Consider the following 26871-nt stretch of genomic DNA (forward strand, 5'->3'; position numbering starts at 1 on the left):
TCCAGAAAACTTTTAACTTTAATTCTCTTTTCATACAAAATATTTAATAAATATGACTTTCAAAAATATATTGCCAGATCAACACATAATTCTCAAGTTCATAAAACACAAAGTCAAAAATAGGACAAAATGTTGCCATGATCTCAAAAGGGTTAACGAATGAGATAAAACATGTTTGTCTTTAAGAGCCTCATTTTAAAAAGAAACAAATGTGCACAGAAACAAAGCAGACTCTTGCAGAGCAAGGCAGTGTATTTTATCTGACTCTACAGTGTTCCCATCGCCCCCCTACTGTTCAAGTACTCGTGGTCTAGCTTATGATATTACGCTGACTAAAGCAGATGGGAATTCTGGCGTGTCTCTACTGATGTGACTTACATTGCAAGCTGGTGGATTTTTGACAGCCTTTAAAAAAATGTTGATGGGTTAAAGTGAAGCTGCTGAAGGATTTTTGTTCCCTTAAGTATTTTAACCATTAGCGGCAAGCAATATGTCTGCCACCATGTCCGTCCCTCGCAGCAGCCGGGAGCTTTTGTCGTCCTAACCTCACTTGCCTTCAATCAAGGTCCTGGCAACAAATATTGAAATGTCAAATGTGTGGAAGAACAAAACAAAACAAAAAAAGTTATTTCTCTCAGGCCTGAAGTGCCTATTTTTTGTCTTCTTTCAAATTTGGCTTTAATAGAAATTTGTCGTAAAAATAAAAATGAAGTCACTGAAAGAACTGGTAGGCTTCCACAGCTATCCAAACCGTCAAACTAGACATAAATAAAAAGGAATGATATCTTAAGGCTCTTGATTATTAAGTTAATAAATCAAATATACACAATGATTAATAAAAAAAAAAATGTACATATCTACACGTTCTAAATCGACACATAAATTCTTCATTTTGGCAGCAACTGCTGACATTGAGCCCGTCCCTCCCCGACCCCACCCGAAAAATAAAAATAAATAATAAAGTTGATCTTTTTTTTTTTTTTTTTTTTTCATTTGACAGTTGCTGAAGTCTAAAGCTGAAAAAGGCACTTTCTCCAAACGGAACTAGAAAGAATTCAAACACGTACTAAAAATATTTAACTCTAGTGTTGAACACGTCGCGTAGTTTTTGTCATTGTACAACAATTACACCAGGAGCCCCTTCCATGTGTCCACTAAATTAAAAACAAACAAATGAAGAAGAAGACAGGGAAATGAATGAAATGCATAGGAAGACACTTCTGCATCTAGTTCTACAGTGAAATGTTTACCAGTGCCTTGTGTTTCCAGCCAACCGAAGCAACTGTCACTGCCAGTGTAAGCCAGCTTGTCAAAACTTAAATTAACACGGGGAATATCTGGAAATACTGTGGGGTCACGACTGACACGACAGTTTACTAACATGCCGAAGCTCCCCCTGTTCCACCCACCACCGGGGTGTGAAGGCGTAAGGCTTGGTTGCACGGCAACACAGCTGTCTGCTATACAATGTAGTCCATCCTGTTTATGCTGTTTGCTGTCTCCAAGTCTCTGTTGTCCTGTTTATTAGTCCAATTGGGGTTTTTGGATGTGGAGTTGGGGTTGGAGATGGGCGTCTTCTCGTCCCTCTCCACCAGTGTGTATGCTGGCTGTTTGGCAAAGCGGCCCTTCTGCAGGTGCCTCTCCTTGTCGTCCTCATCCCCCTCGGGATGATTTGTCCTTATTTTGGCAATGATGGAGTTCTTGTTTTCGTAGTCCTTGATGGCCACCGTGAGGCCCACATGCTTCTCTATAGGGTTCTTGATCTGGTTGAGCTGCTCCCGCACGTTGTTTGTCGTGTTGTCCTCGGAGACCACGGCCGTCGCGCTGTTGTGGTTGCTCTGTTTCCGCCGGCGGCGCATGCACCACAGCAAGATGGAGACCAGCACGAGGACCCAGAGGACGATGAAGATGGAGCTCAGGAGGGGCACAAGGTAGTCTGGAGGGAGGAAGACACAAACATAGATTAAAGAGGTGCGACAAATAGAGATGAATTAAACCCCAGTTAAACTAAAACACAACAGTTTTTATTCTATTACGACACCAAGCTTGCTAAATCATTAGCATGCTTTTGCCTGTGCAACCTGAGCCCTCAACAGGGGAGGGGGCCGCTTCTATTTGGCTGTGACGGCAGTCTGCTGTCACCATGTTGATAAATGGTGGACACATGCGGGAGTCTTACAACAAGTCAAGTCAGACACGGAACGAGCCAATCTGAAGCCACGTAGCCAAGCAGCCAATCCTCTTTTCCCCCGACTACGTTCTCGATAAGCGCTGTTTACAAGCGCCTTGAGATCACAGCCCCGGGTGGCCCCAGTTGTGTGTGTTTTTCATACATGCACATTTTTCTAAAGGCGCATTGTCGTCATATTCAGGGATTGGCTTTATTATCTTATCTTTTCAATTAAGTAAAAAATCCTCCCACACTTTTCTACACATGCATGTGTGTGCAAGTCTGGAAAACAGCATAAAGCAACAAACTGAGTTTTGGATGCGGTTCATACCAGTTTTGCTGGGGCTTGGCATCCGCACCTCTGCGATGGCGGAGATGATGGTGTTGTTCCCGTTGCGTTTGCTAACCAGGTCAATTATCCTGTCTGTGATCTCTTTAATGGGGCTCCCGTCCAAGCGATGGTCGTCTGTTGCCTGCAAGTGCCAGGAAGAAAAGCGAGGTTGGAAATCTGTCTGCTCGGAAATTGATTGTGTTTACTTGCTGTCCAACTGACGAAATTAAACAACCAAACCTAAAAATCTACCACATAGCCCATTAGAGCACGTCTCAGTGCAGCTAAGAAAGCGTGCTGCAGGCTATAAATCAACCTTTTTCTTTTTTTGAGCGCGAGTTCATAACGGCAGACAAACATATGGCAGGCTGGGATTGAGAGAGGGTACTTACGATGCAGACGTGGATCTCGTTGCTGGCTGAGAATGAGGGGTCACAAGTTATGGACACTGAATGCTCCAAGGAGAAATTCTTCACCACGTACAAGTGCCTCAGCTGCTTACACACTTCCTCCACGGTCAAGCCCTGGATGGGGGAAAAGAAAATGTTAGCGCACATGAAAAAGTAGAGGTCGATCAGGAAGAAAAGCTGAAGAGCTCGGCCTGTATTTTGGCAGCAGGCTCAACATGCTATCTGGTTGGGATCCACCTTATTTAGATTAAAGACCGCAGACTCATATGCTTGTCACTATCTGCTGTCATGCTTGTTAGACAACTGGCAAGTGATGATCCTGTGTGGAGACAGAGTCGCCAGTGGTCCTGTTCAGCTCAAATCCATATGATCCTGAAATTAATCTCGTGGTGCGGTCGGGGTTATGAGGGGATTGGCACGAGCTGCAAAGTCATGAATGCCTGATTTTCAGGAAGACCAAAATTTGGATGCAGGCAACTCAGAACCTGCGCGTTTTTTTCTTCCTTCCTTCCTTTCTTTCTTTCTGGAGCACATTTAAATTCATGACTGGATTGTTTGGAGTCTTGGACGGGGAATCTTTCTTAGCCCATTGAGTACATATGAAAACCTGATCTTTCACAGTTCACTGCTCCTTTTCACCGAAAGAGTGGTAGTGGAGGAGAGGCGTGAAAAATGACCACAAAACCCAGTTTAATTCAGCGCCCCCCACCGCCCTGGTGCTCTAGGTAACTCACTCGAGGCATGTTCTCCTTGTTGAAGGTGAAGGTGATGTTGGCGCAGCTGTTGTCCTGGTAACTGGAGCTGGGGTGGCATTTGGTGGGGGGCTGGGGAGGGTTGGAGCGCCAGCACTCTCCAAAGTCGGGGCAGGGCTTCACAAAGCAGTGGCCCTCCCTGATGGGGACGCAGGTCTGACCCGAGGGACACCCGCCTCGACCTTTGGCACCCAGCTTGCACGACGTGGGGCCGCACCACATCTGGAGAGAAGAACATGACAGAGGATGAGATCAGTGTCGCAGGCTTTTTCTTTAAATGAAACACAAACACAGGGCTGATGTTACTCAAGTCATTCAAGTAGCATGGCTCTAAACAGGCAATGTCAGTCTGACCTCCATTTTGGTTCAGACTAAAATATCAACAGCTGATAAACGGATTTCCACGAAGCTTTGCTCAGACATTCATGGTTCCCAGAGGATAAATCTCACCGACTAGATTTTTCTCTGGCAAATTTTTGCGAAATGTTATGACAAACGTTGGCTTTGGTATTCATCCTATATAAAATTAAAAAAAAATCTAATCAAACCAACCCAAAGTCCTGAAATATTTTCTAAACACCAGCAGCCACACAACAATTTAGACCACATTAAATAGACTAAAACTGGCTACATTTTGGTCTTGAAAAAGTTAAACTATAAAGATCTGAAGCCAAATACATCAACACCACACAAACATTTGAAGCCCGATTTTGGCACCAAAATAAATGTGTGTGTAGCAGTGAATTCCACAGATTCAACACCCAGCCCTGCACAGGACTGTGAAGTGGAATCAGTGACAGCGGTTTTTTTCCCAGTCAAGGATATTAGTCACTTTGTAAAGATTCACTTCTCTGCTGCACATTAAGGGGAAATGCTTCTCTAATCTGCATGAAACACACAATCTACTGGTAGAAAATGAAACACACAGATACAGCTGTATTCTCATGTCACGGTGGCCTAAACCTATCAGGCCTGGATCATTTTCAGCCCATGATGCATTTCTTCCTGGGGCGAGCCGTTTGTAAGACACCATTGTTCACCTGGTGGGTTCACACAGCGTGATAATAATAGCGCTACTTCAGGCCTCTACTGTAAATCAACCAATAGTCAGCCTGGCATCTGATACTTTTTGGTTTAACAGAGCCATTGTGTTTCTTTTCAAAACATCATTACTGTATGGAACAGACTCTGCTCCACCCTGTGACGGAGCGTTGTTGTGCCCGGACACGGCTCGACCTGAGATCTGTGAAGAGATCAGACGCAACCACCCATGCAGCATTTCTGCCGTTTATTACAGTTCTTCTCCACAGCCTCTTTTCCCATGAGTAAACAATGACATCACGTGCGTCACATCTGCACGGAGTCCTCATAAATGCCGTTCTTCACTTTCACATTACCCATGCATTTAGTTGGTTTGTTTGGACGTACCCTCGTGCACACGACTTTTCCATTGACACAGTTGCACGTGTTGCAGTCTTCGTCCCATTTGAGTCCATCAGGGGCGACGTGTCCATTAACAGAGCAAGGTTTTCTCGTCACTGTTAAATTAAACGGTGTTAGGAATATACAAAAAAGAAATGGGGTGTTTATTCATGCCATGTCATCTTGTGAGGACCCTTACCTTCGTGACAGTGGGGCCCCGTCCTGTCTGGCGGACACAAGCAGCGATAGCCGTTGATCTCGTCCACACAAGTTGACCCAAAGGCACAGGGAGAGGACTGGCACTCATTAATATCTGTCAGGGGGAGAGCGAGAGGTAAGAAACAGCTCCTTCATGAAATAAAGGGCACAGCCAGACAGCACACACATATTGGGTTAAGCAGTCATCACACAAATCTAATTCCTCAGCTAAATTCACTGAAGGTCATGTGTCATTTGAACAGTACGTACACATATGCACCAGTTAATAAAAAACAAGCAAACATGCTTTAAATCAGCCCTGGACGGTTTCTGCCCTGTGCAGCTTTATTAAAAGCAGCATCATTAGCAGGTATGCAGGCACTAAAGGCTGGACTTAGCAGAACAAAGGGTTTGCAATGGGAAAGAATGTGGCCATCTGAAAGCCTTTAAGAGGGAAAACAATCTGTGTAATCAGTGTCAGAGAGCATGGCTGATTTGCTGTTGGCCTGCTAAGCCGGTTTCCCCTGGGGACAGCAGCAGGGCCCGCAGAGGTGACACCAAAATGGCTCGGCCTGGCCCGCAGCCCAATGCACAGATAATTGGCCGACTAGACCTTCCATTTGGAGCAACTGGAACGGTCCCGCGACCCGGGCCCGCTCTGACTGACGGCTCCAACAGGGGATCAGGGAGGAGCGGGAGGCAAGGTTAATACTCACTGATCCGACAGTCTGGACCAGCGAAGCCTGGGGCGCACTCGCAGCGGTACCAGTTATCCCCGTCCACACAGGTTCCACTGTTGTAGCTGCAGAAAAAAAAAAAAGAGGGGCAAGTGAGACTCGAGTTTGTATCTCAGGATGCCCGCAGGCCTGCACATGAAGTCTATCCACGCTTCTTTTATATTAAACCATTTCAGGCCGGAATATTCTCACATATAATGAGCGTTCTCTAAAGCAATTAAGGCAATCAGACTTGTTCTTTTTAATTTGACAAGCGTGCATGGCGTGAGGTTAAGTAAGAGTCGCATCTGGGAGTTCACAGCAGAGAGGGTTAGCTGATTGCATCGCAGGAATGACATGGGAGGGTGTTTGCCTTGTTGTCGGCAGAGAGAGAACGGTGAGAAAGAAAGCCTGCAGGTGAGAAACGATGACACAGGAGGGGAAGCCTGTTTACATCTGTCTAAAGCTACTTACCATGGGTGGGGACTGCAGTCGTTGGTATCTGAAAGAAAAAAAGTAGAGAGAGAGTGTTTAGTGCACATGACAGCAGAGAGCACGTCTGAGCTTGCGTGTGCAGAGGCATGTTGGGCTGGTCGGGCCTCAACTGATTATGCTGCATTATTAACAACACAGTGCAAAAGAACAGAGTCGACTCTCACTCTGGAAAAAAATAAAAAAATAAAAAACTCAGTTCCACCTCCCACAACACCCCTGCTGCCGCCGCCGCCTACAACACCTACACACCCAGATTCCCTCCTCGGCTATCTGGGAATTTATGTTTCGGAGTGCAAGCGTACACAGGGGCAGGGATCCAGGGGAAATGGTGGAGGGCTGCAGAACAAGCCGACATGTCACTGTTTGGACAGGAATGCGACGACGAGAAGGGAGAGAGGGGAGTATGTTGGATGAGGAGGAGGAGGAGGAGGGAGCAGGAGAGGGGGCTGGAGAAACATCTGTCTCCACTTTCCTGAGCCCCTTTCTCCCTCCTCCTTCTCCTCTCATGGCCTGCAGCAGCCAGGGGGGGAGACCAGAGACAGGGAGATTAAAAAAAAAAAAAGGTACAAGATGAAGGGAGGATGAGAGAGTCAAATTTAATCAGATGCAGGACTTCACCTCTGCACTGAGAAGCAAGAGGTTTATCATCGTTTAATAGCAATAAACGTCCGCCGGTTTCTCTTCCCCTCCCCTCCCCTTAGAGAGCACTTACTCTGCGTGCACGTGGGACCCTCCCAGCCTTCCTTGCAGACGCAGGTGAACGACTCCCCCCTCACAACACAGGTCCCTCCGTTCTCACACGGGTTTGGAAGACAACTCGAGTTTTTGGCTGAGGCAGAAAAAGAGAGAGAGAGAGAAACTTTTGTCAGTGAGTTTTCGACATCACAGAGGATTATCAGTGCAATCATGAACCTTAAAAACAGTCACAGGGGGCTGCGGTTGGTTACAGTTGGATTTCCCTTTTTCTCTAAGCAAATCTGCATTCCATGACTTTGAAGTGGACTGTCAGTGCAATCAGGGAATTTAAACGGATACCTGTCAGCGCTCACAGGAGGGGGAGGAATGGGCAAGGAGGGAGAGATGAGAGGAGAGGGGGCGTTGACAGAGCGAAGGGATAAAAACTGTTTGTCGTCTTTGCCAATCTGACAAATCTGATTAATATCCCAGACAAGACGGAGCTCTCCCACAAAGCCTCTGCTTCTCCCTGTGTGTGTGTGTGTGTGTGTGTGTGTGTGTGTGTGTGTGGGAATATAAACATTTAACAAAGCTGGCCTGACCGTGTGACTCACCTATGTTGCACGTCGTACCCTCCCACCCAGGAGAACACTTGCACTGGAACGTGTTTCCCTCGTCGTGACAGGTGCCACCATTGTTGCATGTGGCTTCATCACACTGACTTTCGCCTGGAGGGAGCATTTCAAATCTTAGGGGTTGTTTCAGATGTACACCCATATACATTGTATAGGAGATTGAGTAATTATATAGAGCCATAAGCACATACCATCAGCCTGCACAGACAGACTACATGGGTGTGGAATAACAAAAAAAAGGACTCTTACGGGAGTGGCACGTCTTTCCCTTCCAGCCATTCTTACACTCGCAGAAGAAGTCGGTCACCAGGTCTCGACATGTCCCTCCGTTATGACAGGGGTTGGTGCTGCAGTCGTCGATGTCTGGTGGAGACATCGGACAGGAGGGTGATTTATGTGCAGTAGATCAAACGGACTATTTGTTGAGACATGGATTTAACAATCCCACGAGGGGAGGTGCTGCTTTGTTTTGACATCAGAGAACAAGCAGTGCTACTCACTGATCTCGCAGTGGTCGCCCTCCCAGCCGTCGCCGCAGATGCACTGGTACACGCTGACTTTGTCGATGCAGGTGCCGCCGTTGCGGCAGGGGTTACTCTCGCAGTCATTGATATCTGAAATGTTGTAAAAATGGGATCGATTAATTGAGCATGTTTTGGATACATCCCTTTGCGTTGTGCTTTTGTGTTGCATATCGTAATCTTACTCTCGTGACAGTAGGTGCCTCTGAAGCCCTCCTGGCATTCGCAGCTGAACTGGCCTCCAGCCTGACTCCGGCAACGGCCGTGAGGTCCACACACATTTGATGAAATGTAACGCTCTCCTCCCGGTGTGCTGTTGGATGCCACAGCGACTGTGCAGCTGTCGATCACTGCGGAGAGTCAAGGCAGTTACAGTCAAACAACTGGCAAAGCCTGTTTGAACAAAAGCTCGTTCCAAATCATAAAATGCAGTTTGTGCCTTCCAGGTGATAATCATAATGGGTTTTTTTCTCATTGCTTTTATCTCATATGCCAACGAGTGACAGTTATACAACCATCCATCGGTCTGTAGTTAATAAGATATGTCCGACAAGTGACAGAGAGAAACAATAAACAAGTAAGAGGTGTTGCAGATATTGATAAAATTCTCATCCCCTCAGGAAAATAGTATCACTGTTAGAATGTGGAGAAAACACTGAAAGATAGAAGAAAGAGTGATAAGCTGTTATGCTTTCATAGGCAATTCAGAGTGATCTTTGACACTCTGCACTGAAATCCCTTCCTTTCCCCCTGTCTGATCAGGTTAGGGGCAGCGGGTGAATTCGCTTCCCTGTAATCATTTAATTCTTGCCAGGAGCACAGAGAATCCCACCGTCTGGTATCTGACTCCGTGGTTGGTCCACTCACTCAATTACACATACTCACACAGAAAAATGTGCACATTCATTGAGGAGGAAAAAAAAAAAGAGGGAGCCCACCAAGTCATTACCAAGAACACACACAGTCACACAGCCTTCTGCCAGATATTCAGCGAACTCAGAGGAGGGGAGAATCATTGGAAAAGCTTTACCGAGGAGATGGAGGGGGGGGGGTAATCATCAAGGAATCTACACCGAATAAAAAGAACTGCTCACCTTTGCCAAGAAACTTCAGAGCACAAAAGTAAAATATAAGAATTGGCCTCGTGGGAAAAATGTGGGCAAAGTGCTCAGGCAAATAGTGACGGCCTGGCCTTATTCAGCACTTTAGTGCAGCACGCTATGCAGATCACTTTTCAGAAATGTTCTGGAAAGAGTCAAAGAGCAAAAACCTTGTGGTCGCTGCCTGCAGGAGACGTACCTTTACATGTGGTGGTGCGACAGTGGTCTTTGAGGTGGGAGCAGTTTTTGCCCTCGTAGTCCTCGGAGCACGCGCAGTAGTAGTCGGTGGCCAGGTTGAAGCAGGGCGCTCCATTCTGACACGGGTTGGGCAGGCAGTAATCGATATCCAGCTAGGGCAGAAAGGTATTGAATAGAAAGCAGTGAACCTGATAGCTGACATAGTTTCTGCTACACTAAACAGAGTAAAACCCACAGCATCCTCCCTACAGGCTGTGCCAGGAAATAACACACGCACAGCGCTTTGAGGGAAGGGGAAAAACAAGGCAGAGACATAGGAGCCGTCCTCTGAGTCTGGGCTTCAGCGCCGAGGAATGTATCCCGCTGTAGCCAGGAGCAGCTTCAACAAAGCACTCCCTTTTAAGAAGGACTGTGGAACAACAGCCATTTAAAAGGGTGGGGCAGGAAAACTTTACAACGAACTCAAAGATACAGCAATGCTGGCAGAGAGGGGGATGTGGGGGGGTGTAAGGGCTTAAGATGCGAAATGATAGTGGGGAGGATGCAGGCATGCGTGTGGGATGGTGGGAGTTGTGTCTCACCTGGCAGAGATTTCCTGAGAAGCCAGCCAGACACAGGCACTGGAAGTTGTTCACTTCGTCCTGACAGTGGCCGCCGTTCAGACACGGCGAGCTCGCACACTCGTCCAAGTCTCTCTCACAGTGCTCGCCGGCGAAGCCCGGGGAGCACACGCAACGATACCCGTTCACCAAGTCCTGAAGACGCAAAAAAAAAAAAGGGGGGTTAACCTCGTGCACCTACTGCGAGTTTGATTAACTGCTTCGACAGGGTGGGGTCCCAAAACAATAACTGTCAAACCGGGGAACAGAGCAGAGCGAGGCTGAGAGGGAGGTGGGGGCTGCGACAAGTTTTGGAGGAAAATTATCACAGCTCCGCATTTATTTCAACACATTTTCCTGGCACCAACTCAACACAATAATGTTTGTGGTAATTTAATCTAGTGTGGTCAAGGAACTTGTGTGTCCCTCCCTCAGAAACCCCTCTGAACCTACTCCCCTCAGATTTGATTTCAGAGAGGAATTCCACATCAATTCTTCTGTCCGTTTGGAGAGAACACTTTATTGCAGCTATTTATAAAACCGCTGTGAATGTCTCAGGCTATAACCCAAAAAAAAAGTGCAGAAAAAAAACACAATAAAACAAGCTGGCAAACAGAGTAGTGATACAAGATAATGAGATAGTCGTGTTTTTGACCCAGCACGTACCTTACAAGTTCCTCCATTCTGGCACTGGTCCTTGCAGTCGTTTATATCTGCACAAGAAAACAAATCTGAGGATTAATTCTGAACAGCTTGACTAAATAGTCTGTCTTTGAAAACAAGTCTGTGCTTTATGTTTCCCATGCTAGGGGCCTTTAAAAACATTGTCGGAGCTAGAGAGCGCTCTGCAAGAGTTGGATAACGGGGCAGCAGAATCAGTGCAACATGGAGTATTGAGCAATGCCGTCTGCTGCCAAGTGAAACTAGTGCTGGGATTGTTTTGAGCCACCTCTAATCACCACAGCCTTGGCCACACACAGGGCTAATAATAATAATAATACAGCAGATTCATACTGCAGGGAAAGGCTGCACTCGTCCAACTGTTGGCTTTTATGCTTTTTCATGTTACAGCTTTAATTCATCCCTGAAAGGACAGGACAGGAAAAAAAGAAGGAAAGAATGAAAGAATGAAAGAAAGAAAAAGGGGGCAGGAGTTGGACAGGTGTCCCGTTCCACAGCTGCTGCTGACAGCCTTCAACTCACTGATGTCGCAGTTCTGCCCCGTCCAACCAGGGACGCACTCGCAGAAGTACCCGCCAATCAGGTTGCGGCACGAGTTGGCATTGACGCAGGGCTTGCTATCGCATTCGTTGGCATCTGGACAGGGAGAGAAGAGGGTTAGTGGCCAATGCATGTGCAGTTGACAGGCGTGAAGTGGTGGAAAGGGCTCAGGTGGCTCACCAATCAAACACGTCTTCCCCGTCCACTGGGAGGGACAGTGACATTTGTAGCCATTGACCTGGTCCTGGCAGGTGCCTCCGTGGTTACAGGGGTTTGGAGAGCAGTCGTCAACATCTGTACAAGAGAATCAAAGTCTGGTTACTCTGCATGATATTTTCTAGAAGAGTGCTGATATTCAGTGGGTAAAGGCTGACTGCAATCTTACTGATGGTGCAGGAGGGGCCGCTCCAGCCGAGCGCACACTGACATTCGTAGCCTTGACTGGTTTCTGAGCAGCTCCCTCCATTAGAGCATGGATTGGACAGACAGGCATGTTCCGCTAGGAGGAGAAAGGAGAACAGTTTTGTGAACAGGTCCCACACACACCCTTCTGAGTCATTTTAAGAAGGAAAAATCCACCCTTCAGTACTCATTCAGTCACTTTGAGTTGTGAAACTTTAAATCACAAATTTTACATGGTGTTGGACAAACTTTACCTTTTTTTGGCAGTTAACCTAAATATTTAGATTGTTGTACGTCTGCTATTGCAGCTGCCATTAAAATATTTCACTGTGGTTGAACATTTGCCACCATCTTCCCAAGAAAACTAAATCAGATGTAAAAATGCATTACTCGACTCTCAGCCCTAGAAAACCCCTCACTCCTCTGCTCCGGGACGACTGTCAGCAGCAGACACCCAGGGGTCGACTCCTTCCCTCACCCATCACCCTCCTCCTCCTCCCCTGCACCCAAAGCCCACTCAACCCCCCATTTCACTCGCATTACCCGCCCGGCAGACCACACCACCAGGAAATCATCTTTCATGCTAAGTTGACCTGGCCAACGCACCGTGACTTCCCTCTGACTCCCCGCCATTCTTCTTCAGAGAGGCGGCACAAGATGAGAGAGTGGCGGGAGGGAGAGCGGGAGGGTGAGGGAGGATGGCGGGGGCAAGCTCAGCGCGGGAGTTCCTCCCTTTAAGGACGAGTTAAGGATGAGTGGGTCCCAACTGAATCCAAAATGAATAATTCACTCAGGGGAATAAATTGTTGGAGGTGATCAGCGGATGGCTCTTGGTATGCGGTGGGGAGGAGGAAGGGGAGAGGATGCGGCGGTGCACCTTGGGGCCTCTGTGTTACAATGGCCTGACGTATCCCCCCCTAGTCTGCGGACCTCCTGTTACGAAGGGCACGGTTTCCTGACATCTCCGCAGTTAAGCTGTCAGCACCCTTCGAGGCTCAGATTTAATGAGGAAAAAACCATCATCTCCTTGGTAAGTGTTCGCAGCAGCTGAACCTTAGCACCACACCCATATGTCTGGAGTGGCTGAGGAGTGAAGGGACGAGTGGCCACTGAGGCTCAGACTGCTGGTTTACCTGATGTGGGGGCCACTCGTGCTGGAGTGGAAACTAATTATTGCCACCTCCTCTGATTACAAACTGAAGGCACCTCTGACCTTTGGTCTGCGGACTCAACGAGACCACAACCTTCGCTCCTATTGTAACTGCAAAGCACAAGTTTTTAACCCCGAGATCAAATATTCTTATGCAAAACATAGATTGTCACTGGGTATCTTGGAGATGTTTTGTTTAGGATTTCACTTGCACAACTTCGGGGGCTTGTGATAGACGGATTAAAACACAGCAGCCAAGATATCCTGGTTAATGCCATGACCATGCCATAACTCCACTTCATGACTGGTAAAGAATTTACAATGTAAATGCAGAGATAATCCCCAGATTCCTCAATAAAGGATAGCTCACTAGCAATAACCTAGCAAAAAAAAGAAAAAGGAGCTCAATGTTTTCTTCCTGTGCATCACTGTCACTCACCTCTCTCACAGTTGGCACCAGAGTAACCATCAGCGCAGGTACACTGGTACTTGTCAGGTCCCGTGTTGATACACGTCCCTCCATTCAGGCATGGCAGGTGAGTGCCACAGTAGTTCAGATCTGAGGAGAGGTGCGTTTCACACAGCATTAGTTAGTTCTGACATAACACAGGCCACTCCCACAGCCACTGCAACTGAAAGAAGAGATGAGGAATGAACCTTTGTCGCAAAGGTGGCCGCCCCAGTTGGTGTCACACAGGCACTGCCAGGGCTCCACACAGGTGCCATGTACACATCCTGGGTGGGGGATGCATTTGTCACAATACTGGCCCTGCCAGCCATACAGACACCTGCAAGACACAGAGTCAAGTCATCAGCTTCAGGAAAGAGACATAAAATCTAAATAATTAATCTACATACATACATCCACACATACTGAACACAGCCACGTCAGATAATCCCTGTGGTAACTGAAAATGCTAATATCTTAATCTTTTGTTTATTCCAAAATTCCTTCACAAGAAGTACAGCGATAATCTGAATTTAATGAAGTACACATCAGCGTACAGAGCGTGGTGAAACAAACAAAGAGGCAGTATTCTTGCTCTCACAACTGGGCTGCCTCTTAAAAGACCACAAATGAATCTTAAGTAGCAGGGTGTTTATGCAAGAGCTTTTTAACAATACTTGGGGCCAGGCAAACAGAGGAGTATTTAGCATTTCACCAAACAGAAAAAAACAAAGCACTAAATTACAGTTCCAATGGGACCTTTAGCACGGCTAACATTAGCATGCGGCCAGACGCTCTCTTTAACAACACTCTGCCTGTGGCTTGGCAGTGACGACATCTTTGCAGGGATGAGTGTTCAGCCCTCTTCTCTGCTGCTCATCCCCGTTCCCATGAGTCAAGAGTCCGGCCTGTGCCCAGGGGCCGAGGAGGGGAACACAAGCCTGCTGGCCACTGAGATGTCCAGGTCCATAATTACACTGATAATGCTGCCCTTTGGTTCCTGGGCTTCATAATTAAGACGGCAATCCAGGCTGACTGATAAGTCCGCTCTTTAAAAGGTGGTGAAGTGGCGATACAGTTGCTGCTGTGGAGCCAAGTGACAGGAAACAAAGTATCCCTCTGGGGGAGCCGTGCACTGATTAGCCCCGAGAAACGGATGGACTGTAAAAATAAACGCGGTGGTTAAGTAAACCTCAGTCTGTGATTAAAGAGGCTATTCTTAAAAGTGTGCTAATCCCCTCCATGAGAAGCGGAGCCGGATTCCCCAGCAGGATCCCAAATCGTTTATCATTACACAGCCAAATTACTGCAGAATGTGACATTACATTGTACAGCACTGTTGATACAGAGATGATTTTTACCCTCAAGATAAAAAAAACAAACCTCTTTTAATAATCTGCAGGTTGTGGCTAAGCAGTTAATGATTTTCAAACCAGTTTTCTATTGGGTCTATCTTGGTCCAGAGGTGCAGAGTGTATTAGTTATAATGAAACCTGCAGGACAGAGAGTCATTAGCCGAGGCGCCGCTGACATAAAATCAGTGACACAGAGGCTGGCCCCTCGCCTGCAGCCAATGTTGCTATGTACTGCTGTTGTTCAACACTGCTCAACAGCCCAATGATGGGAAAAGGGCTCGCTATAACAGCAGTAGAGCTTGCTTGGAGTTTGTTGGCAGAGTGCACATAAACAGTTCAACCCAGAGCTTTAAATATAGCCACACCTGTGCAGAGACTAAAGCGATTCAACCTGTTGTTCTGCCAGTGGCCACACAAGCACTTACAAGAAACCTGATGATGTCAAAAGCTTGGGAAAAATAACAAAGCTGGTGCACAAAGAAAAAAAAAAAAAAAAAGATCGTCCCTGCGCTTGATTTACAGCCAAATCAGACAACTAAGAAAGCAACCAATGCCTGAGCTGTGGGAAGAGTTGGGTAATGCAGGGCCTCCTCCAGGATGAGGCTGAGATACAACTGTGACTGCACACAATGCCCAAGCTCTGATATCCATCTGCGCCTGGCCTTTCCTCTGGCTGTGTGCATAAACAGCATTAGGAAGCCATTAGCTACACAAACAATTCGCTTTAAGGCTCATCCAAATGTTACACGCGATTTGACTGATAACCCTTCCCTCGTTAGGGGGGGAAACACATAGGCTACACTTCCAACATGGAGTCTTGGCAGTGGAGACGCTCCTTTCTACAGTGTGGCAGCTTCAGGCAAAAGCTCCACGAGAGATTTACAAGCAGCTCAGCCTGCGTTTCTACTAAAGCTTGTGTACTGATAGGAGCGATCCATGCCGTGAGAGAACTGGTGCTTGGACATAATCCCTACATATCCAAATGATCCACACCACAGCCTCCAGTATGTGTGCGTTTGACATTTCACACACAGTGATCACAAGAGGAGCCTCTGTCACTTACTTGCATCCACCTGGCTCCCTACACGATCCATGTTCAGTGCTGCAGCCTTTGCGACAAATAGCTGCAAGAGAGAGAAGAAGAGTTGCTTGAATTTGCCTGGTAACTAGATTCAAACTTAGCTCCAATTTAATTACAGCAGTTAACGATATAATAATTACTACCCTCTAGGACATTTCAGTCTGTGAGAATAAACAAACAAATAAGCCGGCCCTGTCATATAACACAGTAAAATATTTAATAAGGAGTTGCCCAGGCGGAGTTCCTGAGAATCTTTTTGTTCCTGGTCATACAGGCTATGAAAAGCTTTATTTGAATGGAAAAGGAAAGAGGCAAATGCAGTGGGAATTCAAAACACACAATAGACAGTGTATCGTGAATCACAGCTCACAGTCAGACTCCTATATACTAATCAGACTGTCTGAGGCTGTTCTGCCACATCAGCAAGGCCTCACCTGTGTTGCAGTCAGGTTCGGACCAGCCTTCCAGACAGGTCTTGTTTCCATTGTAGTCGCATGTGTAATGCCCGAAGAAATCATCCCGCGGCCGACAAAACTTGTTGCAGCCGAAGCCGTAGTAGTGCTCAGCGCAGCTGACCCGGATCTGGTACTCGAACTGGGCCACGGGGCCGTTGTGAGTCAGCTTCTGCCAATGCAGGCTGGGGTTGATCATGCCGGAGTGGGAGCCTTTCTCTATCAATTTTCCATCTGCACCTGAAACATCAGATTTGACCACATCAACCTCGACTGCAAAAGTCTTGTTAAAATATAAGATTTAGGTGAGGTCTGGACAGGAAGGGAATAGTTGAAGGGCAGAATCCTACATTGTGCATTTGGGAGTTGCACTGTTCTACATGATCATACAGTGGGAACCAAAAAAATGCCCCAGAAATTCTTACACAAATTGCAGAAGAGCTCTGAGATAGCACATTATATATAATTAAAAGCAACCATGTGAGCTGGAGCGGAAGAAAAGTACAAGGAGGAAATGCAGAAAAAAGGAAAAGACTGTCTGTAATGAGCACACTTAACTGCTTTTTTTCTCACGCTCCCTCTGCAGCTCTCCCTGGAAGGTTTCTGATTCTCAGGTTTACAGCTAGAGGATATTACTGGTCCTAGACGCTGCGTTTTGCATCTGCTCAGGCGAGGACAGAACCACAGTCGCCATAAATTACAGCGTTGAGGACACCAATGCCACAGTCACTGCTGGGAAGCCTGCCAGTGTGCCATCAGCACTTTCTTCCAAGCTGCCTTTCTCACATACATTCTTGTCGAACGGCAGTCAGAAAGATCTCAACTCAACTCTTTTTTCCACATGCTTACGAGTATCTATCTACACTTCAGATGGGGAGCAAAGGCCCAGCTGATGTACGGATTGTGCAATACTCGGGGGGGACTCACAAACATACAGACTCAGCCCCAGAAACCGACTTATTTTCATGTCAAACACGAAGAGGTCACGGCTCTGTCAAGCGAGCAAGGACTGACCTGGGAGCCAAGGACTGTAATGAGCTTCACACACAGAGCAAACACTCTCTGAGCAAACATGCTCAGCCCAACCTACAGACACTAGTGACTGTACACACACATATAAACCCCATGCATTAGCACTGCTCATTCACCTGCACACGTAGCACTCGCTACTCCGTATCTAAATCTTCCACCTGGGAGAGAATGAAAAATGTGTCACCGCTGTTATTTACTGTGCTCACACGAGCAGAGGTGGCTGACCGCTGGGTGAATCGCTCCTCTGTGTAGTATGATGCAAGTAGTATGGGGGCGCCTGCTGTCATTTATTTACTGTGGTGTATATAAGAGGGGTGGTGGTGGTGGTGGTGGGGGGCGCACTGAAATCGCAGTGCCTGGTAACATTTCGCAGTGGACTGGAATCCAGAGCTTAGGTGTGTGGCATTTCTCTACCGACTGCTGGCCTGTGGTGTTGGGAGTAGCACATTCATGCTACCTGCTGCCTGGCTCACAGTTACACATAAATCAGACGAGCGTGATAAAACTTAGAAAGGTCGTGCTGGAGAATCAAATAAGTTCAAAACAGAGAAAATATAAACTTTGAGCTTTAAAAAAAAAAAAGACTTTTCTTAAACGCATAACACTAACACGTGTATACATTTTCTGAAGCAAAACGTTTAAATATTGGTAAAATAAGTATAAAACTGAAAACTAAACTGTTTTTCTTTGATTCCTAATCAAAGATCAGAAATCTAAGATCTGCTAAAGCAGCTGTAAACTAGGCTGGTGGAGCTCAGAGGGGCTTAACCAGCATTGACTGTGTACATTCAGGGGGCTTTTCACACCAGTGCCCTAATAGGTCTCTGGGGAGCGGCAAATACAGCAGAAAAGGCCGAAACCTTGCTGACGTCGAACCGACCTGAATAAACAAGCCCTCCCTCAGCTGGAATCATGCCCTAGTCAGTCCGAGCACCAACCAGCAGAAACCCCACAAAGTTAACTGTAGAAACCAAACCAGGTAACCAGGATTTAGATTCAGCCCCTTACCACCACATTTAAGCCCCAGCAGCCACAATCTGAAAGACATTTGCTCTCCCTGCACATGCTCTGGGCTCAGAGAGCAGCCCACCTGTGCCTGAGGTAACTTTAAGCTGCGGGACAGTGTAGCTCAGAGGCCTCGGCCCCCCCGCATTGGGCCGGCGGGCTGGTTGCAGTGGCGGTGCTGGGTGGCCAGATGAACTCCGTGTTTCACGCCTCAGTGACAGTGAGACAGTGTGACCCTGACCCCGGCTGGCAGCACCTGCCATCAGTCATCCGCCCAACGAAAACATTTTTATAGTCTTCTACCTCGCCACACTTCTCCCTGTCTGACCCCCCCCCCACACTCTCTGCCCTGTCCCCACTTCTGCTTCTTCCCCTGGACTCTCCCACCTTACAGGCACCTGCCAACACACTTTCTTCACACGGCCACACACCACCAGCGGACCGTGTGGAAAAAGACAGGAGGTTCAGGAAGAATAAACTACCCTTTCCGACTCAACGCGACTCCTCCCATGCAGACGATGCCTTGAGGGAGGGAGGGAGGGGGAGAAAGAAAAGAGAGAGGAAGGTAAACTGGAGATGCCATGCTCAGTACTCACCACTGGTTTCATTGCTGAAGTCCAAGGCTTCCACTATCAAAGTGTAGGACCTCTGAGGAAGACAAGACAGAGACACAAGCAGTGTTAGCCAAGAGCGGCATCATCAAGCAATCACTGGATCATAAAGCCATTCAATGATTAGGTGATAAATGTTTGATGTTACATGCAGAGAACAGTTGATAGAGGCTTTGTTTGTTAGCAACCGCGCAAAACTAACTGGTCGGGGGTTTCCTGCAGAAGTTTCCCTTTTAACAAGTATCACATAAACATACATCACCTTATCAACCGTATCAACAATCAGGTTTGATGTTAAATAAACACATTTCTCTTGTTTAAGCCTCAGAAAAAAAACCCAAATACAACATTATACGTGAGGTTTCATCTCCCCCTCAGTGAGATAGTTTACAAAGAGACCTAATACAGGAGCTGCTAACTTACAACAATGGTCCTGTTGATCTGAAGTGAGGATAAGCTTGTGGTGGGGCAGAGGTATCTGCAGCCCAGCGATTAGGAGGACAGACACTTGGGCAGTGGTGTGTTCTACCTGGATCCCCACCCAGCAGGGGGGCTTCAGAAAAATGAGCCTAACAGAGCCAGCCTGCAGAGGACAGGCTCTCGAGTAATAACTACAATACGTTTTCTTGTTTTTTTAAATAATAAAAAAAATAGCACAAAGAAAAGGACACTTCACCCTGCAATGCCAAAAATATGTCTTCATCTCAGCCACGTTAACCTTGCTCTCCTTAGAAACTGCTTTTCCCACAAATACAGTTTTTCCACATGTTTAGAAAATGTGGCGAGTTAAGGCATTGGATGATTTCCCATGTTTCTGAGAAAACACATAGTGGGTTTTGTTTTGCAATGTATAAAAGGGATTGTCAATTTCATGCTAATTTATAAACCTCTGACAAAGTGCTATGAAACCTCTGACCAATCCAGGCGAGACCCAGAAAAAGAAGTGTATGTGATGAACGCTGAGGCAAAACAAATTTGCAGGACAGGAGAGAGACTGAGTGAGGATATTAGTGAATGAGTGCTACACTCTTGAGGGCCTGTCTTGATTTCAGCACTCCCCAAAAACGCTTTGTCTGATTCAGGGTCTTTAGCGCTCACACCAATATCAGCTTACACACTCACAGCGCCCTGTGCCACAGTCATGAGGGAGGGAACAATGCGTCTGCGAGCATGCGCGGCGGACTCGGGAGAGAAAGTGCACGATTGTGAGAAAGTCTAATCCACTTACAGTGTTCGAGCATCCACTAGAAACACCTACTTGTTATATTCACACACGCTCGCCCCTAGCAGCGCTGCTTGGAGGCATTTCAGAAATTCTGCATCGCTGCTATGTTCCTGCTTCACTGCGATGACTTCATGGTAAACAAAGCTGCTGGAAAGGAAAACCCCTGTTCCTTTCCCACAGAAAGAAAGAAAGGGGCATGACTCAGTCCTGAAGCTTTACCTTGCTTTGTCAGACGTTCAACTTTCCATCTTTCCTGGAGCTATCCTGTCTCATCCTGTGCCAGTATTTCACTGCAATCAGGGCAGCTATTATTTGAAATGCAGTGCTCATCGGCAACACAGGCTGGACAGTGTATTCTGACTCACAATAGGCTGCAATCACTTGAAATGGAACATGAGTATATGAGTCAGTGGTAATGCAATACCTAATCTTAGTAGGCGGAGTCAAATGGCTTCTCTTTCAGCATAAAGCAGTAGCATGTTGATGCGTTGCCGTTTTCCCCGATCGTGCAACTGCATTTGAATGCATCACTTCCAACTGCATGTCCACATGGACTCTTGAAACATTTCTATTTGGGACGGCCACCAAAAACAAACAATCATGACACAGCGATATACCAGTGGTGAGTTCATCCCGAATACGGGAACTCAAATGCAACATCACTCATCGTGTGGGCCGAGAATGACAGTTTCCTCAACATGTTTTAATTCGTCCCCATTGCGACAGTAAATTGACGTTGTAATGACTAATATGAGAAGTGGTTAAAACTTGTTGTGTGTCAGAGAGGTCACCTTTCAGTGACCTCTCAAATCCTCAGAACATTTTAGGAAAGGACATTATCGTCAACCGGTAGTTACATTAGGAGAAACAACAACTAACCTGGTCTACCTGCTACACAGCAAAACTTCAGTGTCTCCAGGACTGGTGTGGAAATAAACAATCTTTTAAAAATCACTTTGTGGTGGACTGTGTTGCCTAAAGTTATTGGCTGATTCCCGACAGATTTACACACCCATTTCTTGCACCATTTGGACTTGCCTCAACATGGAAGCTACTGAAGTGCTGTGATCATAATCATCATCATCATCATCATCACCCTAACCTGAGGATGATTCATGTATTTGTCCTGCATTCACATGATTGTGGCCCACAAGGATAGGGTCTCAAAGTCTTGGCACACATGCTCCTGCATCAATAACTGCACAAGTAAAATGTCATAATGGCTCGATTTAACAAGTAGCCTCACCATTATTGGGATGTTTAGTTCCAGAGCAAATAACTGCTCCCAGAAACTGAGATACTGCCTGACTCCTTATTCAAAAACACCCCATAACTCCTCAGTGGTTATCAGCTTGGAACCGTCTGCCACTGCCAGGTTCACTTTTCCCAGGCTCCCAGCTGACTCACAACTTCTCTTTGAACTACAGAGCACTCTCCCTCGCTCTCTCTCTCTGTCTCACACACACACACACACGTCCAAGTGCAATAAGTGTGGCCATATGTCTTCTTATCTTTCCTGGCCAAGTAGACACTGTCCAACAGACAAGTAACATAAGCGATAAAGATCATTCCAGTACGAATCACAAGGACTGGCCAAAGAACACTACTGAATTCTCTCAGTAGGGGAATTTTCCCAATACACACAGACACAAAAGGCCTATCAGGCTGCCCCTCGTCTGAAAACGGAGCCATCTGATGTATCATTACGAGGAAATCTGACAAAATAAAGGAGAAGTATGTCTCATGGAAAAACAGCCAAAAGCCAAAGGTCTAAAAAAAAAACAAAAAAGGCAAGGCACAATAGATTAGAGTGGTCTCGGCCTCCACTCAGCACAGAGGAAATGTAAACAGTCCAGTCAAAAGGGATGTTGACCTTCTGTATCAGTTTTCCTGAGTCAATCACTTCAATAGTATCAAACTGAGACCGACACGGTGATTGGGACGTGTAAGTAACACACCATGTTTGCCATAAACCCGAGGCTCGGTCAGGAGAAGACAACTCACACAATCGCCTTCAAAAGCCATTGAGTGCACTGGTGGACTGGGAGGAAGGAATGTGGTGTTTGTCGGGAGATTTTCATCACAACAAAAGGAGTTGGAGTTTGTCACAGCAAATGTTCAACAATCAACAGCTTATTAAAATATCTTGGAAAGTTGCATGAGCCCACGATTTAACAGAACCTCACCCCGATGAAAGAATCTCACCTTTTGCCAAAGAAAACCAGGGACACTGCAAACAGATTTTGGATCCATTGCAAGACAAACAAGATCAAAACATGGATGCGGGAGCAGGAATGAAAGTCATACGAAGCATTTAGCTGAACTAACAACTAGGCATCTGTGTTTTTAAAAAGGGTCACATACCAGTAAGAGTAACAAAAACAAGTCAGTGGGTCCCAATGCATGTCACATTTCCATAAAGCTCAACACAACTGATAAGCAGCAAAGCATTACAAGCCATCGTGTAACATGACACTGACGCACTGAAAAAAACCCTTGTTAAAGTAGGACAGGGTGAAGTGGGGAGAGGAAAAGAAAAGAAAACACATTTCTCTTTTCTTTCATTTAAAATATTTGCACTTAACTGCCACAGCAGTGTATGCGATACAAACGTCATGAGTGCTGCAGCTGCCGTCAGCACGCAACGACAGGGCGGTCTATTGTTCCGCGACTCACCTGATCAGTTTCTCAGACGGCTTCGACTTGTCGTCAAATCAATCAATCATGCAAGCACATCCCAGGTCACAGAGGACCTGCCAGCATTGTGTTCAGTGTGAGATAGAGGAGTATTATGCTATGAAATATAGGCATAATTAAATCTGATGTGAGAACAATGAGGAGTCAGATCAACTTAAGCTCCAGATGAAAGGTGAGGAATAGCTCAAAGAAGGGCAATGCTGGCAAACGAGCAGATTACCGCTCATAAAAACTCAATCTTACATAAAAGAATAGACCCGCTTCTGTTTTAAAAAAAAAAAAACGGAAGAGGGGCTTCTCTTTTTTTTGTGTAGGTGGAACATGAGAAAACATGCTGAGGTGGCCAGAGACAAGGCAACAGTTTGCCTGAGAGCCAACTTCATCACTGCTGAGCCTACTACAACTGCTTCCTGTTGCTTGCCCTGCACTGGCATTACAGCTGCACAGCCTCTATTATGCTCTGTAATCCTCACTGTAGTCACCGAGGGCACACCATTGTCCCTGCTTGATACACTGTGAGGACCTGGGTCGCCTCACTTCTCTGTGGAACACAGACACCGGTGGGATCCATTGGGGGCTGTAAAAACACAGACGCGCTCATGTTAAAAGATGCCCGGCCGATGGCATTCAGCCGGACGCCGGGCTCTCGTCCCTACCTGATCTAAGCACATCTGTGTAGCCTCATTAAGTGAAGCAGTTACTGTGGGTGGCAAGGTTAAAGCGATGAAATGCCTGGGGTCCAACCGAGCGTGACTTAAACAAAGCCCTTGGCCAGGACAAGAGGCCAACTTCATGCAGCTCACAAGAGAGGATGGGGGGGGGGAGGAGGGGGCTTCATGAACTCGGAGTACCCAACAACCCAGTTGCACCACACTGCCATCTGTCCACAACAGCCAATCAACTTATGAACAGGACAAAGACTGATATCATACCTAACCTGACGATTGTTCATGTGCACTGAAGTAAAGCACTTCAAGTGAAGGAGGAGAGAATCTAACGAGCGGCTCTGGCCTTTCACAGATCTCAGCCTGGGACCTACACTTGTATTAAAATGTGTTAATCCAAAAATGTGTCTTAGTGGATCCACTGACTGTACAGAACAAAATTCATTGTTCAATTTTCTACAAGTTTCACTGTTTAGTTCTGGTATCTAACATGGCAACAGTTTTCTTCAGTGGTTCAAGGCCATTTTGGGAGAGAGGTATCCAGTCCTCAAACCTGTAATGGTACCAGTTTTGATTTCAATGTCAACAAGTGGTGTTTTCAAGTAGGAATGATTTTCAAGCAGTAAGATGAAACCTTTCTTGCTCCGAGCATTCATGCCAACTTAGTGTTGCCATAGTTTGAGCATAAACAGAAACCTTTGTCTTTTTTAAAAAAAAGGAAAAAAAAGGTGTGAGGCGCCAGTGTGTAAGCGGAGTGCAAATAAAAAAAAAATACAGAGAATATCAAATTGCATGCTACCATGCTGAGAAAACTGTTTAACTGGTTATCAGGAGGGAAAACAAACATCCAAACTCACTGCTCTGCCACACACACACACACACACACACACACACACACACACACACACACACACACACACACACACACACACACACACACACACACACACACACACACACACACACACACACACACACACACACACACACACACACACACACAAATGTACAACATGACAGGAAATCGTGCACCATCTTCCAGTTATTTACACTAATATTGAATGTTCGAGGCCATCACAGTGCAACTACTTCCATCAAGATTGAGGTAAAAATAGCCTTTATGTAATTGGACACACACATACCAGCAGACTGTGCCTTTCACCCATAAGGCACAGTGGAGGAGTTTGTGGGCCAAGCTGTGGGGCCAGTCAGTCTGTGCTGCAGCCCTACTTTTTTCACAACATCGAAATGTTGCTCCAAGCCTGACAAATCATATCTCTCACAGGGCTACAACACTCCCACAGGCCTGTCAGGCCCATTTATTTACTCTGTGAACAGAGAGCTGACACTGGAGGAAACCAGAAAGTGGGGTTTTTTCGCTGTGGAGAAAGTGCACCGTGCAACATGAGCAGCTGCCGGGGAGGCACAGGAGGGGAAATCTGTGAAAATGCAACTCATCCAATTTTTTAATCTGTTCAATCATGTCAGACAGGGGGAAAATATGAAGGGAACATATTCAAGAGGCATTGTACTAAGTTGCATCCAATTGATTTTGATGTGACTGTGAACTTTTTAAAACAGGGGAATAAACAAAAGAAACGACCTCTGACCTGAAATGTTTGAGTTTTATTCATTTTGGTGGGTTCGCAAACTGTAGCTCATAATTTACCAAGGTCCATTTCTGAAAACCGAGGTTTGGTGACGACCAAGCATGCAAAGTAGTTTTTTAACACTGAGACTATTTAGACAGAATGGACAGCTCTGGGTCTGATGGAGAAAAATACATGCAGCTGGTTAATTGGCGCAGATAATGAGGAGACCAGGGGGGTCCTTCCTCCAGAGGATAATTCAACAACCAAGAGAGAAACTCATTCTTTGCTTGTTGTGCTTTCTGAAAGTGACTGACGGACAGTAATTGCACAGAATTGCCCTGAAAACAGACATTTTCCCCTCTTTTCCATCATTCTTTTTTTACCCCCCCCTTTTTGGAGAAGCGGGGTCTGGAGGCACACAAACTCACCGGCCAGGCAAAATTGAAGGGCAAAACTATCCGGGATTTGTCATTCCTCACAGAGCTCTTGAAAGAAAAGGTATTCCCTCCCAGGACGGGCGTAGATCCCATTCCGAAGCTGCAGGGGCCCGCAGCGGAGACCCTCGACTGGTATTCCTTCAGGCAAACTTTAAAAAACGTATCGCACTCGTCCCGCGTGCACTTTCTATCCCCCGTGTTCCGCGCGCCGTCACAACACATGCCGCTCAGCAACTCTCCGTTCACATTGTGCATGGACAAGATTTGCAACTCGAATTGTCCAGTTCCCTGGGACACCTGTTGGGAGACAGAGAGAGAGTGATTGCAAAGGGGAAACTTTCAAGGAACAGCTAAAAAAAAGTTTCAAACATTAAAAAAATAACTACTTTAGCTGTTGTGGGGCTTTTAACTGCGTGGCACAATTACGCATGATTACGCGTGAGACATGGTTCCAATCTAATGTTTGCGCACATACACATACACACACACACAACGCGACACACGCATGTAAATCACAGTGCATCCCGACAGCTGACCCTCCCCGCTGTTTTCTCCCCGCTGCAGTCCACATACCTTGGCTAGGAAGCAGAGCAAAAAGGCAGCGACCACTGAGCCCCGTCTCAAAATCATGCCTCCGGACTGCTGTTGCCACTCGATTGTACTAGTCGTCTGGCCGACACACGGCGACAGAGCTCTCCTCTGGTTTGAACATGCACGAGTGGGGAACGACACTGATCAGCGGAGCACAGGTTCCACATTCATAGAGGAGCCCTCTTCCTAGTTACTGTCCCGCAGCCTCTCTTCCGAGCGTCTGCTTCTTCTCCTTCTTTCTCCCGCGGCTTCCACTTGTTGCTTGGGGGAAAAAAGTTTACACAGTAGCCATGCGGCAGCCGAACCCACTGCTGACTGACTGACTGACTGACTGCTGGTCCGAGCTGGAGCTGGCTACACAAGTTCAACATGGAGGGGAGGTTCCCCCGTAGCCCTGCGCCTCCATATTCATGAGCAGAGCGCACTGAGCCCGCCCCTCTCTCCCAGATATCAAGATAATCATACACTCCACTCTGCTCGTGGGACTCTTTGGCAGTGTTGTGATGTGTTGGAAAATAATAAACCATGGCCTGCAGTCACATTGATAATCATAAGTCATTGCAAACCACAAACCAAAACATAACTGAATTATATTTTCAGACAAGCATCAATTTATTCCTCTCCCCTCCTTCAGGAGACCTTATCTCCCTGCGTCCTGCATTAGCAGCATACTCTGCTCACCACA

General features: G+C 46.6%; 1 protein-coding gene across 1 annotated transcript; it reads right to left on the minus strand.

Annotated features, from left to right (window-relative positions):
• jag1b (jagged canonical Notch ligand 1b) lies at nt 1-26563 on the minus strand. Its single transcript, XM_035172586.2, has 26 exons — nt 26169-26563; nt 25587-25892; nt 18965-19016; nt 16314-16571; nt 15862-15922; nt 13653-13783; nt 13435-13554; nt 11829-11942; nt 11624-11737; nt 11426-11539; nt 10889-10935; nt 10205-10378; nt 9625-9775; nt 8511-8675; nt 8305-8418; nt 8054-8167; nt 7784-7897; nt 7207-7323; nt 6474-6501; nt 6000-6085; nt 5285-5398; nt 5092-5201; nt 3646-3885; nt 2894-3025; nt 2502-2643; nt 1-1936 (listed from the first exon to the last, which is right to left on the minus strand). The coding sequence occupies exons 1-26, from the start codon at nt 26223-26225 to the stop codon at nt 1461-1463; spliced, it is 3651 nt and encodes a 1216-aa protein (XP_035028477.1). The 5' UTR covers nt 26226-26563; the 3' UTR covers nt 1-1460.
• Nucleotides 26564-26871: the final 308 nt, after the last annotated feature.

The sequence above is a fragment of the Hippoglossus stenolepis genome, chromosome 12, assembly GCF_022539355.2.
Source record: "Hippoglossus stenolepis isolate QCI-W04-F060 chromosome 12, HSTE1.2, whole genome shotgun sequence".
In the NCBI taxonomy this organism is placed as follows: domain Eukaryota; kingdom Metazoa; phylum Chordata; class Actinopteri; order Pleuronectiformes; family Pleuronectidae; genus Hippoglossus; species Hippoglossus stenolepis.